The sequence below is a fragment of the Hemiscyllium ocellatum genome, chromosome 37 (genome assembly GCF_020745735.1).
Source record: "Hemiscyllium ocellatum isolate sHemOce1 chromosome 37, sHemOce1.pat.X.cur, whole genome shotgun sequence".
Classification (NCBI taxonomy): domain Eukaryota; kingdom Metazoa; phylum Chordata; class Chondrichthyes; order Orectolobiformes; family Hemiscylliidae; genus Hemiscyllium; species Hemiscyllium ocellatum.
In genome coordinates, this window is record NC_083437.1 from 25,021,400 (window position 1) to 25,041,210 (window position 19,811).

A 19,811-nucleotide genomic window follows, 5' to 3' on the forward strand; every position below is an offset into this window, starting at 1 on the left:
ATTTGGACACAGAACTGGCTCAAAGGTTAGAAGACAGAGAATGGTGGTGGAGGGTTTCATTTCAGACTGGAAGCCTGTGACCAGTGGAATGCCACAAGGATCGGTGCTGGGTCCACTGCTTTTTGTCATCTATACAAATGATTTGAGGAACACAGGAAGTATAGTTAGTAAGTTAGCAGATGACACCAAAATTGGAAGTGTAGTGGACAGCAAAGGCTACCACAGAGTACAACGGGGTCTTGATCAGATGGGCCAATAGCTGAGGAGTGGCAGATCGAGTTTAATCTAGATAAATGTGAGGTGCTGCATTTTGGAAAAGCATATCTTAGCAGGATTTATACACTTAATGTTAAGGTCTCGGGACGTGTTGCTGAACAAAGTGACTTTGGAGTGCAGGTTCATAGTTCCTCAAAAGTGGATTCGCAGGTAGATAGGATAGTGAAGAGGGCGTTTGATATGCTTTCCTTTTTGGACCACAGCATTAAGTATTGGAATTGGGAAGTCATGTCGCAGCTTTACAGGACATTGGTTAGGCCACTTGTGGAATATTGTGTGCAAACTAGGTCTCTTTCCTATTGGAAGAAATAGTGAAACTTGAAAGGGTTCAGAAAAGATTTACAAGTATGTTGCCAGGGTTGGAGGATTTGAGCTACAGGGAAAGGCTGAATAGGCTAGGGCTGTTTTTCCAGGTGCATCAGAGGCTGAGGGGTGACCTTACAAGTGGTTTATAAAATTATGAGGGGCAAGGATAGGATAAATAGACAAGGTCTTTCCCTGGGGTGGGGAGTGTCCGGAACTAGAGGGCACAGGTTTAAGGTGAAAGGGGAAAGATTTAGAAGATACCTAAGGTGCAACTTTTTCACTCAGAGGGTGCTGTTTGAATGGAATGAGTTGCCAGAGGAACCCCTCTGCCTTTCTTCCAAGTTCTGTTTTTCCATTATTGGTGGCTGTGCCTTTAAAGTTTAGATCCCAAACTCTAGAATTCCCCCAAAATATTATCTTTTCTCCTCTTTCAGACTTCCTACAAATCCATTTCTGATCTAGGTCTGGTTCAGATATCCTCACATCTACTGTCAATGAGCACTCCCTTTTTTTCTTTATACAACTGTGACCTTGGGATGTTACTTCCATGCTAATGATACTATATAAAAGCTCAAAGCCCACAGAAAATTGTGAAACCGAATTTGATCAACCTGACGACTTCCCATATTTGTCTAAAAAACTAACCATACTGTCCATACCCAATCTAGCGTCTACATGATTTTAACTGCTTATGCGGTTGCGAAGAAAGCAGCTCAGGTGTTTTGACAAAAATGCAGTCTTGTCAAAGTTACTCAAACATACAAACATTGCCTAAAAAGTGAATTACAGTAAATCGCTTTCCAAGGAACCTTCAAACCCAAATATAAAAATAAAACGCACTTTTCCCTTCTCATGGCTTACAGCCAGGTGCTGTCGGCGGCCATGGGGAGAGGAAAGAACACACATTGCAACACGACGCAGCACATGTGCACTGATTAGTTGACGGATTGTCTGCCCTTGATCCCCACTGTAATTCATCCGCACATTCTCAAAGGCACCTTCTTGAGAGCCCAGGGTTGGAACCTACAAGATTAAAGCATTCAATTAGATACCCCAGAGCATCAAAACGTCATCTTGAATAATAGTGAAAAAAACTCAAACAAACAGGACAAAAACTAAGCAGGCAACAGCTCATCTCAGACAAAATACAAACAACTTTCAAACATTCCCAACCCATGTGATAAATAAAAGTGCGATTAGCAAAATTATTCAAAATGTGAAGCAAAGTAGTTAAGCTTCCTCCGACAGCAGTTCCTCTATTACAGCAAATCCTGCAGTATTCCACTTGATAATGTACTGTGTCACACAGGCAATGTCTCTGTTTATTTATGCTACTTACCAATATCTCTTTATGTTTCCAATAAAAATAATCAGAACCAAGGAATAAGATGGACAAAAACAACAGGGATGGAAAAGATTCTCCAAACTTCAGCCTCATGATACTAAATCAGTCCCATAATGTGTCACCGCTTTGTAATTTTTTATTACATAGTTATGTTTGTTGTGGATTTTAGCTAGCTGTTTGCAGTGTGGTGCACTGCAATGAAGGCCAGTTCTAAGGAGTGGGATTACACGTCATTTGACCTTGGATTATACAGAGATTCATTTCAGTGCTGTTACAGAGGAATATCACAGTTCACATATATTATTATACAGCAATACACTCATTATACTCAATTACTGTACCAAACACTTTCTAACCCTCAACACTCCATTTCCAGTTCCAGGGCGTACCATCAGCTGGTCAGTCATTTCCATGTTCTTCTCCATTGTGTGCAGATCGTCTAATGCCTGCTGAGCGCGGCTGCTACTGCCAACTGCTGAGGCTTGCTGGAAATTTGTCTGGATTGCATCCATCAGGAAGACGAGCATATCAAGGACTAACCCAGCAGTGGAACAACCAGACTAGGAAAAGGAAACAGGAACAGGGTTAGCAAATCGGGATGACTGAAATTTTGTTCACGTGCCTGTGTCAGGATGACTATTGATACAATATGTTCAAAATAGGCTTTTCAGTTTTAAGAGCTGTTTGAATCCAATAAAAGCATAAAAATGAAATTCTTGAATTCATGTTTGGATCCAATGTGAAAATCGCAACCAAACTGCCAATGGTCAGAAACTCAGAACTGTGGGTGAGCAGTAATTTAGGGATCCAAGTATTTAAAAAATTACAAACCTAATGGACAGGTGCAAATAAATTGAAAAGGCAAATGGATTATTTGTTTTTGTCTCAAAAGAACTGAAATACAAAAGAGAAAGTTATGTTACAGATGTGCATAGCTCCAGTCATATCTCATCTGGAGTACTGCGTGCAATTTTGGACACCCAGACCTCAGGGACAACACACTGGAATTGGAAATAAACAGCAGATTCACGAGTATAATACCAGGCTTATATTATGAGGCAGGTTGCACATACAGGCTTGTATCCCCTTGAACACAAGGCTCAAGGATGAACAAATTGCAATATTTTAGATAATTACAATATTTAATACAGTATGCTTGATGGGACAGCGCAGCGTGTAGCTTAGTCTGTACCTAATCCATTTGGTACCTGTCCTGAGTGTGTTTGATATAACAATGCACAGGGAGCTTGACCTGTATGACACTAGCCATGGGAGTTATTGCTGCTAATAAGAAAGAAGAAATTAAGTGGTTCATTCCCAAGACCTAATGTCTTTTACCTCACCAGTTCACAACATTATAAAAGTAAAAAGCACCTTTCTTTTCTGGGGGAGGCGATTAGTGGGTTGACATGTTCATGTTCAAAAGGGGGTTGATCATTACATCACACTTTTCTTAGGAACCTACATGTGGAATTGAGGGGGGGGGGTTGCCATTGCAAGTAGAGCTTCAGATGAAGTTATCAACTAAATACAAAAAGATGATTTATTTTTATCTTGATTCAGATAGCATGCCAGATGATATGGTACTACTATTATTGATATTGCAGCAAGTAAAATTGACTTGTCTTTGGAGCAATCTTCTTCAGTTGACAACTATCTTTCGTCCAGAGCTTCCCAATGACAAAGTAATTAACTGTGAAGGCAGAGGCTGTCACCTGACCAGATTTAGCACAAGACGACACTGGTGAACATGGAAAACACTATGCCGATAATACTAATCAAATATATTGCCAATATATTCTTATGGTGGATGTCGATGTACGATATGTTTTGTTCTCCATCACTGGAACATAAGACCCTACGATATCGGAGCAAAATTAAGCCATTTGAGTTTGCCCTGCCATTCGAATATGGCTGACCTGTTTTTCTACCTTCTACCCATAACCCTTAATCCCCTTACTAGTCAAAAACCTAGTTATCTATTTAATCTCAGCTATACAGCAATCAGTTGGAAAGCTGGGTACAAAATGGCAGATAGAGCTGAATCTGGACAAGTATGAAATGATGCATTTTGGGAGGAGAAATGCAAGAGAAACATATACAATAAATGGCAAGGCACTTATGAGCATTGACATACCTAGAGATCTTTGGGTGCAAGTCCATTGCTCCCTCAAAATGGCAATACAAATGGATAAAGTGCTCAAGGTGGCATACGGCATGCTTGCCTTTATTGGTCAGGGCATGGAGTGATAGCTTAGTTAGCCACACGGGCTGAAAGGCTGCTCATTTTCCCCAAATTCCTCCCCTTCTCAGAATGTACTAACTCCTGTTGAGGCATAGTTTAAGAGCCAGATACCTTTTATCCTGTGAAGCTCAATAGTGACTGCTGCCAAGCTTTTACACTGGCAAAGATATCACAATTGCACTAATCGTATCCTGACATGATCTCATGCTGTTTTCAAGAAGAATCACTGGAAAAGTGTCAAAAGTAGGAACCCTTGTTGAGTTCACATCCCCTCTCTGGTGTCCCAGCGAAACAGAAATGAGTGAGTAAAATATGACACCTCCTGGTATGTACAAGTCAACTGCTCATTATCTTTATTAAGTAAAAGCATAGGGTACCTATCACATAAACGTTTGAAGATACAAAGCTCGAATGCTAAAAATAACTAAAACTGTTACTTCCGAAATCCGGCAAAATGAAGTGAAGAATAGCATGGTGAAATGTAACAGCTATATCTACATTAGAAGGTAGCTGTCTGCAGCAACAACTCACTGAGTAAGTTGTGTACACATGTTCTTACCACTTGGATCTGCAGCTCCTCCCTACAGCCCTCGATCTGCTTGCACAAAGTACTCTTCTTCGGTTTATCATCTTCAGAAGTCTTGCCATCTGCACTCATCACTTTGCATTTATCTGCTGGGGATGTGCTTTGGTGTCGCAAGGCACTTTCTGGGACACGTGGCTCATTCTGGAAGGCAGATGACTCCTTCAAAGTAGAACTGATACCACTGCTTGGACTCCGTTTGACCAGAGCCTATAGAAAGAGTAATATTAAATATTTTTCAATTGCCTTAAAAAAAAGACGCACCAAAGAAAGTTAGAACAGTAATGTCCAAACGCAATATTCAGACCTAACTGTGCTTTTTTTTCCTTTTTTCCTGTTCAAATGGGATAAGCCTTTAGTTTTAGAAAGCACTTTGTCATTTGTTGATGGATAAATCCTAAATTAAACATCAAGATCTATTAATGTCAAGAACTCAAGATGTGAAGGATCAGAGATATTTATATTTGGCCCCAGGTTGTGTGCCCAGAATGAAGAAAGAATAATGTAAGAGTGTTCAAAGTTACACTGGCTCAGGCATAATCTTTGGTGACGCTGCATACAAGGCTGGAAATATTTTAAAAATGGTAAACTCAGCTCATTTCATAGATTTGATTAACCAGAAACAAACTATCACAATGATTTTCTCGAGAAAATCCATACACATCACTGGGTGGAGGAGAGTGGCGACATTGTAAGCAAACACTGGTGGTACGGTGCCTCACAGTGCTAGGGACCTGGGTTCAATTCCAGTCTCAAATAACTGTCTGTGCAGAGTTTGCACTTTCTCCCCATTTCTGTGTGGGTTTCTACCAGGGGCTCCAGTTTCTCCCATAGTGCAAAAATGTGCAGGTTAGGTGGATTGGCGATACTAAATTGCCCATAGTGCCCAGGGATATGCAGGCTAGGTGGATCAGCCATGGGAAAAAGATAGGGTAGGGGGTGTATCTGGGTATGATGCTCTTCAGAGGGTCAGTGTGGACTCAATGGGCCAATTGGCCTACTTCCATACTGTGAGGATTCTATCATTCTAGGTCCTTATTAAACATCATGCATCCAAAGCCATTAACATGTTATGATTTTAAAAGAAAAAATATAATTTCAGGATATGAATGCCTTGAGAAAATTGATGGAAGATGTTAGTGAACCCAAACCTGGTGGGTGGGTTAGGAGAGAACAAAACCAGCTTGAAGTGATTGATTTTGCATGCAGCATTAAACAACTTCCTTCAATTGAGATTATAATGCTTGCACTGCTATATTTTGCAATATTATAGCCAACCTCTATGATATTGTTCCTCTTAACAAAATGAAAAATTTCCTCCCTCCCCGCTAACAGTGTTGACCATTTCTGGCATGAGATTACATTGCCATTGCCTGTCCTCCAATTCTTCATACTGCAGCCCTAATGACAATCAAGACCTAGTCAACATACGGACTAGCCCTGTCAAACACAATACAACATTCCCACCAGCATCCAGTTATGATCTGGATGGCTTTTAGCTAATTTTGCTTCACCAAGTCTTTAAAACAACTATGGGCCACCCTGTACTATGTGGCTGCCATCAGCTAATTGAGTACAAGCTAAGAACTGAACCTGCCTCAGTTAGCTTTGGAGACAGAGTTCAAGCTTTAGAACAAAAGTGATGTAAAGAGTTAACATTGTCATCTGTCTAACTTTAAACAAGATTCTGCAATTCAAGCTCCCACTTTAGTGTGAAATTAATTAAAAATTCTGCCATTTTATGAACACCTGACTCCAATTATAACTTGTTCCAAGCATAACTGAAACACTATCGCCTAAAACTGCTTTTGTATCTCTACTGGCAGCTAAGCATTTAGCAGCCCTGCAAGTTTCCACTTCTATTGCTGTGCACATAGCAGAGACAGATAGAAACAGAGTGACAGGAACTGAAAGAGACACAAACAGAACAGCAAGACAACTTACATTCATATAGTCCTTTAATGCAGTAAATGTCTGAAGGCACTTCAGTGAGGAAAGAACAGACACTGAGAATTAATACAAAGAGTGGGAAAAGATATGATTAAATAGACATGCTTTAAGGGAACTTTGGAAGAGTGGACAGCAATGTCATAATGTAAAAGGTTTGGGAAATCAACAAAGTGACAACTGAAATACTTCACAGTCTGACAGTTATGATGAAAGGATAGAAGATGTACAGACCAGAGTTGGAAAACATAAGGATATGGACTGGAACGCTGACCTGGAGGAGAATGCAGTGAAGTAGTCATGGAAAGGATAGGTTAAAAAACTATGCAGCAAACAGGAGAGTTCACAGAGATCAGGAATAATTGGCAAGATAAAGACAGTGGGTTTTCTTGAGGGTTGCACTCCATAGGGAGCTGTGAAATGGTTAAGAGCATCAAGTCCTAGCATTATAAAAAGTACAGATAAAGTACTGAGAAATGGAGGTGATGTAACAATGGAGTTAGGTCATTTGGGGTGAGCAAACGGTCATGTCAATGGACAGGATATGGGAGCGTGAAGCTCAACTTGACTTGAGTAGGACACAGATTCAGAATTTTAGTTTTCAGTCTGAGTAAAACATCCACAGAAGAGTGAAGCCAAATTGAGGGTATGGAGTTTTTGGTAAGAACCAAATAGCACAGAAGTAGAACTGGCTGTCAACAAAATCATATGGAAACTGACACCTTGCCTACAATTACTCTAATCATAAAGAAACATACAGATGTGAGAAAAAGGAGTTAAAAATTTAACTGAGGTACTATCAGGATGATCACATGGATCAGGAACAGAAGTCTGTGTTAGAGATTTTCTGATTTTATTGAAACGGGTACAAAAGACCAAGATAGGCAGACTAACAGAGATGGACCAGAGGAAAAGTAATGGAATATGTGCCTTGGGAAAGATGGAGGAAAATAAAGATTTCCACAGCATTCTTCAGAGAAATGTCACTGACTGGGGTGCAGTCAACTATAATGAGCAGGTGAAAGAATTACACCAAAAGATAACCACAGGATTAGGAGGAAATAGTACAGGAGGAAATAGTACATAAAAGAAAGCAGTGGAGTTGTGGTGGAGCAGACCCCAATACTGATGCCTTGTCCCTTTCCAATACACTTGAGGCAGGTATTATCTTCAAGATTTTTAACTCCTGTCCACTAATCAAGTAAAACACATTAACCATAAAAGACGCACTGCAAACCGAGAAATCAGCAAGGGAGGCTGAACGCTTCCAATTGGCAGAACTAACATTATTTTAAAGGCTAATGAACAAGAATAAAAGAATCTCAAATGCTGCCATCAAATGTGTAGAAACACTGACTGGCAAATTGTATAATGATGCAAAAAACATTGGTTTCCTCTTTGCCTTCAGTAAAAATTATTTTTATGACATACTTGACAACTTCCATCTTCCTTTGCTCCACAGTCACAGAAGAATGATCCATACTTGGCATAAGAAATCTCATGATCCTTGTGACAGACTTTAGCACAAATGGTGCAAACTCCTACTCCTTCCACCATTTTACAGGTATGACAGTGATACCTGAAACAACAGGTTAGAATAGGTTAGTTTACTCTTCCTCGTTCAAGGTCATGCTTAGTCTCAAGCAAACACCATTTGAAAAGTTTGTGACTTATACCATGAATAAAGGAGGTTATTATTTTACATGCTTGAGTAATATGGTTCAGAATTTAACAACGTAGACCGGTTTCCGATCCAGTGAAAAATAATGAACTGGCAAGCAACCTTTACCTAACAAAACGTGTTTAAAAAAAAAACCCTATTTAATGTTCTGGTCAAAGAGCAGCATGTTCAAACATAACAGTGGCAGAATCAATTACTTCAGTACCTGTTAGACTATAACAAATCTGTTACAATGCAGTACCAGCTAAACTCATTATATGCCTGCTGTATTCTGATATATGTAGAAGCTACGAAATCTATTACTGTCCTTATTTCTGCTTCCATTTCAGACAGAAGGAACTGTGTTTTGTTTTTAAACATGTGATTTTAGAATGGGTGCAAGGACTATATTTTCTGGCCAATTTCCCAGGTGCTCACAGTTGTAGCTGAACGGTAATGCTCCAACTCATTGCAAAAGGCTATGGGCTCAATTGCCACTCCAGACACATACACAACTTTTTGGAAAGACATTAATGAGGCCATGTAACATCCACCAATAAGGCTAGACAAGATCCAGGAGTATTTTATTGGGTTATATTTTATCCCTGGACCATCACTACTTAATGATTGTGGCCATGATCTCATTTCTGTTCGTGGGAACTTCTTTGTGCAAGCTACTTCTGTAACTACACTCTAAGGACGCTACTTGGTTGTCAAATGCTTAGGGCATCCAAACAAAGGCTGTGAATTGCAAAGGCTGTGAATTTTTCTGCTTTAGTTATTCTGAAGCAGGCAAACATTTATTCTGAACCACTGTAGTCCCTGTGTTAATGATAATCACATTCTGTAGGGATCAGGTCCAAGCTGAGTGTGGAGGCATTTTGCCAAAGGAATTGGTTTGACTTATCGAAATCCTCTATCCCTGCACCTTACTCTACCACAAAGTAAAATCATGAGCCCTCTTTATCAACTTTACACAAGGACAATGTTCTCACCAGTGCTGATTCATGAATTCCTTCTGTGTAATTGTGAATGTGCATAGCTTGTTACACAGGGAATCTTCATCCTAGGAACAAAAAAATTCCATTCATTATACGCATGATACTTGTAATAACCTTTCAGCTTTCAATACAGTGAATGAAACTCTTTTCAGGTTATTCACAAACAGAATACAAACTACTCACCGAATCCTCTGCTTGCGAGTCTTCCTCTTCCACAACCAGATCTTCCACCCAATCAGAATCAACCTCAATTGCCTTTTCCTCACCATCCACTACCAGGTGCGTTGATCCCTGCCCACTGTTCTGTCGCATGGCATTCATGACATCGGCAAGATAGGACATGATGTGGCAGGCACAGTCCAGCATACCGACATGCTGGAAACAAGAGAGAAAAAAAGCAGATATTCAAACTGCATTTAGATGCAGACATATTCTGTGCTGCATGGTCTGATTCACATCCCCTATAGGCAGTACAAGTCTTTCTTTTTAAACTTAAGGAAACTGCAAAGAAAGGCACACAATTAAAAGCAAATATTTGCTAAAACTGAGATTATGGATTTAAAAATACATTAAATTTCTTCAAGTTATTCGGACAACTCACCTTCCCTTGAGTTACATTGGCCCCCACCTTCTCCAGGACATTCTTCTGGGAAAGATATTTCTTACTGAAAAATAAAGATATAATAATTTAATTACAGAAACTGCATATTTTGAACAAGAGAATGAGCTCAACCCTCACCCCTACCTGTCCCCACAAGGCAGTTGATGCAACCTCAAACATGAATGCTTCAGAACATTAGCAATAGAGTTAATTAAAATTAGAGTTAAAATTTATTTGAACAGTTCACCAGAAGTCACATCTTGTCTAACCTCATGCATTGTAATCTCACACTCACCATTTTCCTAACCAGTCTACAGCTGCACGGTGAAGCTGCAAGTGTCCTCCTCCCTGTCCAGCACTGGCCAATGTTGCCATAACAACCATTAATTCTGGGAATCCTGTTCCATCACCATTTGACAACATTTCTGTTGCCATGGGTATGAGTGTGTTGAGTAACACAGTACAGACACCTTCACCAACTTGGCTAAAGAGATAAGAACAGATTAGAATCAAATTAACCATTAACTATCAAACATCAATAGTAATTCTTAAAAGTGGTTAAATTCCTTAAGAGGAAAGATTTAAGGCAAAGGGAAAGAAAACTAGGAGAGTGAGAATAAATTTATCCCTCCATAAGAGTTGACATAAGCACCAATAAGCAAATTGTCTCCTCCTGTACTACAATGTGTTATTAAAATTACTAGAAATACTTGTTTTAGTATTTAGTAATTTAGCAATTTACATCCACTTTACAGTACAAGAAATTTAATGAGTGCAATTGATCACAAGCAGTGGGGGTGGATGTTATAGTGAATCAATCACCATAAGTTTATTCTTTTAAATGGCCAGTAATCTCGATTATTTTAACACCAGCGAATTGTTTTAGAGGACAGTCTGAAGTCAATGCTGTCCCAGTCATCAGTATTGAATAAAATTGCCCAAACACCTGAAATTCTTTGTTATAATCTGATAAGGTTTTAAAAGGATAATATTTTCTGATTAGTTGTGCTGTATTTCAAAATATAGCCACAGAATTGCATGTGTTTGCTTTGGAAATGGATATTAGATAACTGCAGTATTAGTAATCAAAGCAAGGCATCAGTAATTTAACTGTTTGGAATGAATCATAAATCAAATTAGATTAGATTAGATTACTTACAGTGTGGAAATAGGACCTTCGGCCCAACAAGTCCACACTGACCCTCCAAGGAGTAACCCACCCAGATCCATTTCCCTACATCTTACACTACGAGCAATTTAGCATGGCCAATTCACCTAACCTGCACATTTTTGAACAATGGGAGGAAACCAGAGCAGCCGGAGGAAACCCACGCTGACACAGGGAGAATGTGCAAACTCCACACAGATAGCCGCCTGAGGCGGGAATTGAACCTGGTCTCTGGCGCTGCGAGGCAGCAGTGCTAACCACTGTGCCACCGTTCAAATACAAAAGGAAAAAAATCTCCACTTTCAGAAATTGTTTCAGGAATCAGCTATTCATATTTATAAAGCATATCTAACATAATTAAACTCTAAAACCACTTCAGGAAGGTGGAAAAAAGGAGAAATAAAAAAATTACAAGTCATCATTGCTAGATTCAATTTGTAGGTTTTGAAGCTTTTGAAGTAGGAGGGGAAAATTAAAAGAGTTTAGGTAGAATGATCTAAAATGAGAAACCAACACAATTATCAGATCTGCTGTTAAAACAAAGGCACAGAAACATTTCAATGCCAAATGATCTGAAACAGTCAGATCAGTCATAATTTTATTCAAATGCACAAAAAGAAACTTAATGGATCAAATGTGTGCACATATTTATGTTCATAGGGAGCAGAGGGGAATTGAGTTTTGAAGGAGATCAGAACCAGAAGAATGAGAGCTCATTCAGGAGCATATAGTTGGAAGAGGTTCCAGAGGCAGAGTTGGGCACTAAAAGTTTGAACATGATTCACTAGTTCCCTAAACGTCAGTGTAACTTCAAAAGCACCATGGTAGTTAGAGTCTGAGAGCTTTGCATTGGCTAAGATGCAGGCACTGAAGACTTGGACAACTTGGAATTTGTAGAAGACAGAATTCAAAAGGGTACCATGCAGCGTTGGGGTACACAGGAAAAAACTTCAGTTGGTACGGAATGCAGAGTATGAACAGGCAAACAACATCGTAGCAAAAAGAAGCAGATGGCCTATAGTTTGACAGGGATGTTACATTTAAAGCTCAATTCCAAATTAAGCAGGATAACCAAAGTTATGGATCTTCAGGTCTAGTCTGAGGAAGCAGTCCAAGATGGGAAAAGAATCAAGTGCTAAGGCTCAGAACTTCAAGTGGGAAGTTTAAGCCTGATCAATATAGACTAATACGAAATATTATTTGGTAATGGTCTAAGGGTGATCAAGGAATGTTGACAAAGAGGAAAAGCTGGTCCATCAGGAACATGGGCTCTTTCCATTCTCCATTTGTATTATCCCAGTTTCCTTTTCCTGTAAATGTCTGCACAAACACTTTAACTCACACCCTCATAGTACATGACCCATGCAAAGAAAGGTATGTTAAGCACCAGTCTTTGCTGCTGAAACTTTACTCAAGGCTATGTTTCTTAGTACCTGTTTTCTCTAACAATGCATGCAGTCAAAATTTGAAGCAGTTGTCTGTTCTCTTGAACTATATCCAGCTGATCAGAGTCTTTAGGAGGTGCATGAGTCATTCTTGTTAACCAGGCATGTAATCGGCTGTGTTCAACACAAGCCAGCTGAGCAAATGAGCCACACAAATGCAGAAGACTTGGGTTTGGGCTCTTCTCCGCTGAAACAAGAAGCACAACCAGTAACTTGCGTTATAACCTATTTCCAAATTTGCAAGGAGACATCATCTATACCAACAGATCAATATTCAGCTTGCATAATTGGTATATTACCATAGGAAGCAAAACACATGACTAAAAAGTAAAGACATACACATTACAGTAAAACACCCTCACGTTAAAGAAAAAACAAAATACCACAATGCTGAAATCTGAAACACAAACAAAATGCTGGAAATATTCAGCAGATCACGCTGCATCTGTGGAGGGAAAGAGAGAGTTAGCAATCCAGCTTGATTACTCAATCAGAATTGAAAATGGTTAAAACTCGTATAGGTTACAAGCAAGTCCTGAAGTAAGAAAAGTTGAAATAAAAACACAAAATGCTGGTGAAACTCAACAGGTTTGGCAGCATAAAAAAAAAATTTTGGACTCAAACTTTGTTGCTCTCCATAGATCTTCTAAGTTTCTCCAGCACTTTCAGATTTCCAGCATCTGCAATATTTTGTTTTTATTTTAGTTCAGAAAACTGATTGAGTAGGGGCAGGATCAGCAAAGTCCACAACAGAGTGATAGGAAGAGAGGATAAATTGACAAATGGGATGAGGTGCAATGAGACAAAGAAAGAAACAAAAGATGGGTTCTGAGATGGTGCAAATAAGAAAAACAAGCTATTATGAACAGCTGCTGTTTTGGAAAAACGGGAGGTAGAGATCAGAATCTGAAAACGCTGAACTTGACTTTTGGCTGTAAAGTGTTTATTTGTAAGATGTGCTGCGGATCCTCAAGCTTACTTTGAGCTTCATTAGAAAAGCGTAGGACACCAAGGGCAGAGAAGTCTGAAAGGAAACAGGAATTACAAATACAGGTGAGCAACCGCTCAGAATCCAGGTTTGCACACTATATGGAGATATTGCACAAAGTAGTCACCCAATTTTTGCTTGGGTCCTTGATGCAGAAGAGACTACATTATTGAGCAGATTATTCCACAAAATTTAAATATGTGCCGGTGAATTGTTGTTAACCTGCAAATAGTTTCAGGACCCTGAGCTGTAGGAAGAAAGGAGGTAAAAAGACTAAACAATTACAGAAGGTTGGAGAAAAACTCGGCTGGTCTGGCAACATCTGCCGAGAGAGAAACAGAGTTAATATTTCAAGTTCAGTATGACTCTTCCTCAGGACTGTGAAGAGAAGTCATACTGGATTCGAAATGTTAACTCCGTTCCTCTCGCCACAGATGCTGCCAGATCGGAGTTTCTTCAGCATCGTCTGTGTTTGTAATAAAATATTCTACTCTCTTTTAAGCTTTTGCTAACCTGCACCCACTTTCGTCTGTCCATTAATACAATTTAACCCAAGAACCCAAAACTGCAAAAAGTGCCAAAATATTTGTTAACTGTTAGGTTCAATTAGCAACATGTACTATTCACATTTAAACAAATAAGCCAACTGAATATGCAACTCACCAAGTTGGAACAGTTTTGTGAAAAATTTCAGCACTCTGTTACAGAACTTAGCTGAAAGGTTCTCATTGGCCGTGGCCATCATGATCTGCACCAGTTCCCCACTGTAAGGGAAAAAGACAAAATCTGAAAGAGTCTTAAGATGGGACTTCAATAAACAAAAATAAATATAATCATGTGCATCTATCCAGAGGGACAAACATTCTACTTCATATCATATTTCTAGAAGAAACCTCAAACTCAAATATTACACTCCCAAACTATCATTTTTCTTCAAGGTTTTTAATGGTGCTCCCGGCATGCAAAAATGAAAAACTGGAGCAAGGAGAGAAAGTCTTGGATAATGAGCAAATTACAGTGTGACAGGATTTATCAACTCAACGTATGCAGATTGCACATATTTGTCCTAAATATTGTTTAACTGAAAAACGCAGAGTAGCATTTACACTGTGCAGTTAAAATTCTGTGGGCATTGGTATCACTCTCCACGTCGATATATGAGAAATATTTCCAAATTAACAGCTTGTAGACAAAAATACAAATCTGGTTAAAGGACAATTCCATGAGTACAGCCATCCAGGGTTGGGAAATAAGGACCAATTGTTTAATAAAAAGACCCATTTAAAAGGAACATGGACCAAATCCAAACTCTATAATGGAATTCTGGTCCAACACTCCTCTCATTCCCACTGCCCAGTTTGCACTTCACCAGCATCCCACTGTTACCGTTCAGAGAAGAATTCCTCCATAGCTTTGCGTGCCTGGCTGCTCTCCAGCTGCTTCTCAAGGTATTGCAAACACTCCTCCAAGATAGTTTCATCCAAGCCACTGTAGGAATACACGGATAAAGCAGTTTTTCAAAAACGCTTAATGATCACTTACTTTTATCTCTCCAAAAACATGCTTCCGAGAGCTCATTGTTTCATGCATAAATTTCCAAAATTTAAAACTGATATCAACCCAGATATTTTATTCAAATATTTCAAACAAAATTTAACATATATAGGTTTTTAAAATCATGAGGGGCATGGATAGGGTAACTAGACAAGGTCTTTTCCCTGGGGTGGGGGAAGTTCAGAGCTACAGGGCATGGGTATAAGGTATGGGTGGAGGGATGATTTAAAAAGTATCTAAGGGGCAACTTTTTCATGCAAAGGGTGATGCAGGTATGGAATGAGCTGCCAGAAGAAGTGGTGGAGGCTGGTACAAATACAACATGTGAAAGGCATCTGGATGGGTATACGACTCGGAGGACAGAGGAATACGGGTCAAGCTCTGGCGAATGGGACTACATTAAGTTAAGATTTCAGATTGGCTTGGACAAGTTGGACCTAATGGTCTGCTTCTGTGCTGTGCGACTCTATGATGTACGTGAAGCCCCAAACACCATATTTTCCTTTGAAACAAATACCCTATAAATCTTACAAAATGTAACCAGCAAGGACATGTTGTGCATAAAACCCGCCGGATCAGAAACAAGTTATGTCTCATACAACATGAGCCCCCTTTCTCTCTGCACACATGATAAAAAAATGTTGGCAATCACTGCAGAAGACAAGCACCATAACTACAACAGTTTCAATGGAACTAGAACTCATGACTGGCTGCATTGCTTAAATCCTGACATTTACACTGTTTAGTGTCCAGAAGAACATGTTTTTAACCAAGCCATTTATTCCCAATACATTGCTGTGGGTACAAAAGCTCCAAATCCCGTTTCCAACAATTACACTAATTCACACTTTGAATAAGGGAGGTTGTACAAATCGGCCATGCTAGATTCCGGTGACGTGCATGTGTTCAGCCCTAAATAATTTCGAAAGCTGATTAATAAGCTGCACAATGCCAAAACGGGTGAGTCAGATATCCGTTATTTGAAGTATATTTACAAAAAAAAACAAAGGACTTGCATTGAATGTCATGCTTTCATAACCCTCTCAAATGAGTCAAAGTATCACTGAGACAATGAATTAATTTTGAAATGTTTTGTCGGCATGTATGACAACTTATTTGAGTACACAAAATGCCACAGACAGAAAGAGATGCAGGATTGTCAATCTTTCTTGGTGTTTTGATTGAACAGGTGGTCTAAATATTGGTCAGGAAACAAAACGTTTTCCATGTTCTTCTTCAAATTATGATGGGAAATTTCATAAACAGGCACAGGGTCTTAGCTTAATGCCTTATCCAAAAAGTGACACTTCCAATAGTGCACAAATATGTGTACAAACATGAAAATTGGGAGGAGTGGACCATAGCTGATGAGGGTTCAGAAAAGATTGACCAGGATGTTGATGGGAATGGAGGGTTTGAGTTGTAAAGAGTCTGGATCGGCCAGGATTTCTCCCACTCAAGCACAGAAGATGGGGAGGTGACCTTAAAGAAATTTATAAAATAATGAGGGATACAGATTAAGGTGAAAGGCAGGTGTCTTTTCCCCAAGGTGGGAGATTTCAAGACTAGGGGGCATATTGTTAAAGGAAAGGAGCAAGATTTTAAAAAGATGTGCTGGGCAGTTTTTAATTTTTATACACCGAAAGTACTTTGTGTGTGGAATGAGCTTCCAAAGGAAGCAGTGGATACGGCGACAGTTACAATGTTTAAAAGATATTTAGGTAAGTATATGAATAAGAGATGTTTGGAGGGATGTGGGCCAAGCACAGGCAAGTGGAACTACTTTAACTTGGGATTATGGTATGGACTGTTGAACCAAAGGGTCTGTTTCGTGCAATATGACACTATGACTCTATTTGGCCACTTTAGCCTTCTCCAAAGGAGCTCGTTCCAAGTTCTCATCTCCACCTTAAAATGTAAGACCCCTGATTTTTAACCTATATTCCCTTGTCCTAGCCATTCCAACAAGGAAACACATCCACCTTGCCAATTCCCTTTGGACACTGCATGCTTAAATATGGTCACCTCTAATTTTTCTGAAGGCGAACACTGCTGGTGTCAAGTTGGTGTATGGGCTCAATCCTATAAGAGAGTTTAAACGCACAAATTTCTGATGCAGCAATTAAGCTTTATCAACCGCACCCATTAGACATACGGTATGCTTTGTTGGTTCCATTGCTGATAAGCACTGAGCACATGTACTATTTAAATAAATTCAGCAAATTGCTCATAAGACAGAGTTAGTTTACCGTTTGGGTGAATGTGTGTTTTAGATTTAGAACGTTTTATTTTGCACTCACCTGATAGCTTTACCATTACAAAAGATTGACTGCTTTAAGACAGAGAATCAAATATAATGATTATAACACACACAGAGGTGACTAGCTAAATCAGTGATAATTGGAGTCTATTGCAAGTTCAGAGCTTTTCACTTACAAAATCCAAAATCTTATTGGAGAGACTTTTACTAATCTGAATCTTTAGTTACCTGTTTGGGTCAGAGTGGTTAGCAATTATGTTATAGCAGCTTGTGATGAGCCGTTCATAGATACGTGCAAGAAATTCATCAGATTCTGCTGGCCCGAGGATCCGTTCCAATGATGTGGAGCTGATTTCAGACACACTTTCTGTACTTGTCTCCAAGAGCAATGGCAGCAGTGTGTGGATGACCTGTGCAGGATTCAGTTCATCGGGACACCACCTAATATGAGATTAGAAGAGATAATGCTTAACTGAAAAAAAAGCAACTCAGCTACTTCAAGACAAGAAACAAACAAGAGAGAAAAGAGAACAAGTATGGAGAACACAAACACATCAAAAGAGTGATAAACTGATTAATTCAAACTGGAACGTGCAGCAATGGGGAGGCAATGACCTATGGTATTATCATTAGACTATTAAAACAGAGACCCAGGTAATGTTCTAGGGACCCAGTAGAATGTTGGAATGTGAATTCAATAAAAAAATCTGGAATTTAAGAGTGTCATGATGGCCACGAACCCATTCTCAGAAAGATTCATCTCATTTACCAACGCCCTTCAGGGAAGGGAACTACCATCCTTACCTGGTTTGACCTACATGTGACTCCACACCCACAGCAAAATTTTGACTCTTAACTGCCCTCTGGGCAATTATGGTTAGGCAATAAATGCTGACCTTGCCAGTGATGCCCTCATCCCATGAATGAATGAAAAAGATGAAGATGAGAAAGCAATTGGGCGGCACGGTGGCACAGTGGTTAGCACTGCTGCCTCACAGCGCCTGTAGACCTGGGTTCAATTCCCGACTCAGGCGACTGACTGTGTGGAGTTTGCACGTTCTCCCCGTGTCTGCGTGGGTTTCCTCCGGGTGCTCCGGTTTCCTCCCACAGTCCAAAGATGTGCAGGTCAGGTGAATTGGCCAAGCTAAATTGCCCGTAGTGTTAGGTAAGGGGTAAATGTAGGGGTATGGGTGGGTTGCGCTTCGGCGGGTCGGTGTGGACTTGTTGGGCCGAAGGGCCTGTTTCCACACTGTAAGTCTAATCTAATCTAATCAATTATTGAAACGAAGAGAGGCAGCAAACAGAGAAAATTACGTTTTTGCTTTTGAAGTTGGAGCAAAATCAGGCAAAGCAGTGCAACAGGTACCTATCCAGTTTTATAACCATCCTTTCAAAACTTTACTGACAGCCATGCTTTTGTGCAGTCAGACAAGTAGAAGAATGACTGTACTTGAAGCAATTAGCTCAAAAGCTAAAAACAACAGTTCAGGAGTGTATTTAGTCACTGAGTTGAGGTGTGTGGGTCATCAGAAAAATACATTTACTGAACAATTAACACACATGCAGAAGAGCTAAGGAGGTAGAAGACTAGAGAACTGAACAATACAGCATTGCTAAAGTAAAAAGCACTACAATACAGACAGGTTAACGATCATGGTGGCTTTCAGATATGGGGAATGAACATTTTGAATATAACAGAATCATAAATAAAGGTATATCATCAAACTTACACAATGAGGTCACCAGTGAGTCTGACCAATGACAAGAGAATATGCTTCAAGCAGGCAGCCAGTGGCAAACTCTGGTTGGACAATGTACCAAGGTGTGCAGCTTGGATTGCACTAATGTAGCTCTCTGCAGGAATGGTGTCATTTGCAAATGCATTTCGCTGTGAGAAGCATAAAATCATTGAGGTTATTTTATTTAAACTCCTGCAAAAAAATTCAGATTACTCCTAAACTGCAGAGAGTAGTCTAATGCCAATCAGTGGGAAGAAATTTAGGGGGAAATTCCACTTACAGTCATAGAGATGTACAACATGGAAACAGATCTTTTGGTCTGACTCATCCATGCCAACCAGATATGCCAACCCAATCTAATCCCACTTGCCAGCACTTGGCCTATATCCCTCCAAGTCCTTCCTATTACTTAAAGAAATAGCCCTAAAAGAACAAACATTAAAAAATATCAAAAAAAAAATTATTCAACCTTGTATGTAATCCCCCCATTTGACATCGTGAAGGATACATGGGCCTAGGCGAGTGCATGGCAAAGATTTACCTAAACAATATCTTCTGCAGAGTTAAGATTACACAGCTGTGTAATCTCAATGTCAGAACAGGGCTAAACTGCTTACTTTTGTTCTTCCATTTCCTCAATGACAGGAAATAGCATGTTTCTGTGCTATTTTGTCCCACTCTTTTGGAATTTTA

At 39.6% G+C, this 19,811-nt stretch overlaps 1 protein-coding gene across 1 annotated transcript in view; it reads right to left on the reverse strand.

The window, feature by feature from the left end:
* Window positions 1-19,811, reverse strand: part of ubr4 (ubiquitin protein ligase E3 component n-recognin 4) — a 188,234-nt gene that overhangs the window by 114,705 nt on the left and 53,718 nt on the right. The window contains exons 28-40 of the mRNA XM_060852252.1: window positions 19,110-19,267; window positions 17,608-17,820; window positions 14,952-15,053; window positions 14,229-14,329; window positions 12,566-12,764; window positions 10,260-10,448; window positions 9,965-10,028; window positions 9,547-9,738; window positions 9,358-9,428; window positions 8,134-8,281; window positions 4,732-4,965; window positions 2,317-2,487; window positions 1,423-1,605 (exon numbers count right to left, since the gene is read on the reverse strand). Of these exons, the coding sequence (XP_060708235.1) occupies window positions 1,423-1,605; window positions 2,317-2,487; window positions 4,732-4,965; window positions 8,134-8,281; window positions 9,358-9,428; window positions 9,547-9,738; window positions 9,965-10,028; window positions 10,260-10,448; window positions 12,566-12,764; window positions 14,229-14,329; window positions 14,952-15,053; window positions 17,608-17,820; window positions 19,110-19,267 (2,025 nt within the window). The remainder of the gene's footprint in view (window positions 1-1,422; window positions 1,606-2,316; window positions 2,488-4,731; window positions 4,966-8,133; window positions 8,282-9,357; window positions 9,429-9,546; window positions 9,739-9,964; window positions 10,029-10,259; window positions 10,449-12,565; window positions 12,765-14,228; window positions 14,330-14,951; window positions 15,054-17,607; window positions 17,821-19,109; window positions 19,268-19,811) is intronic.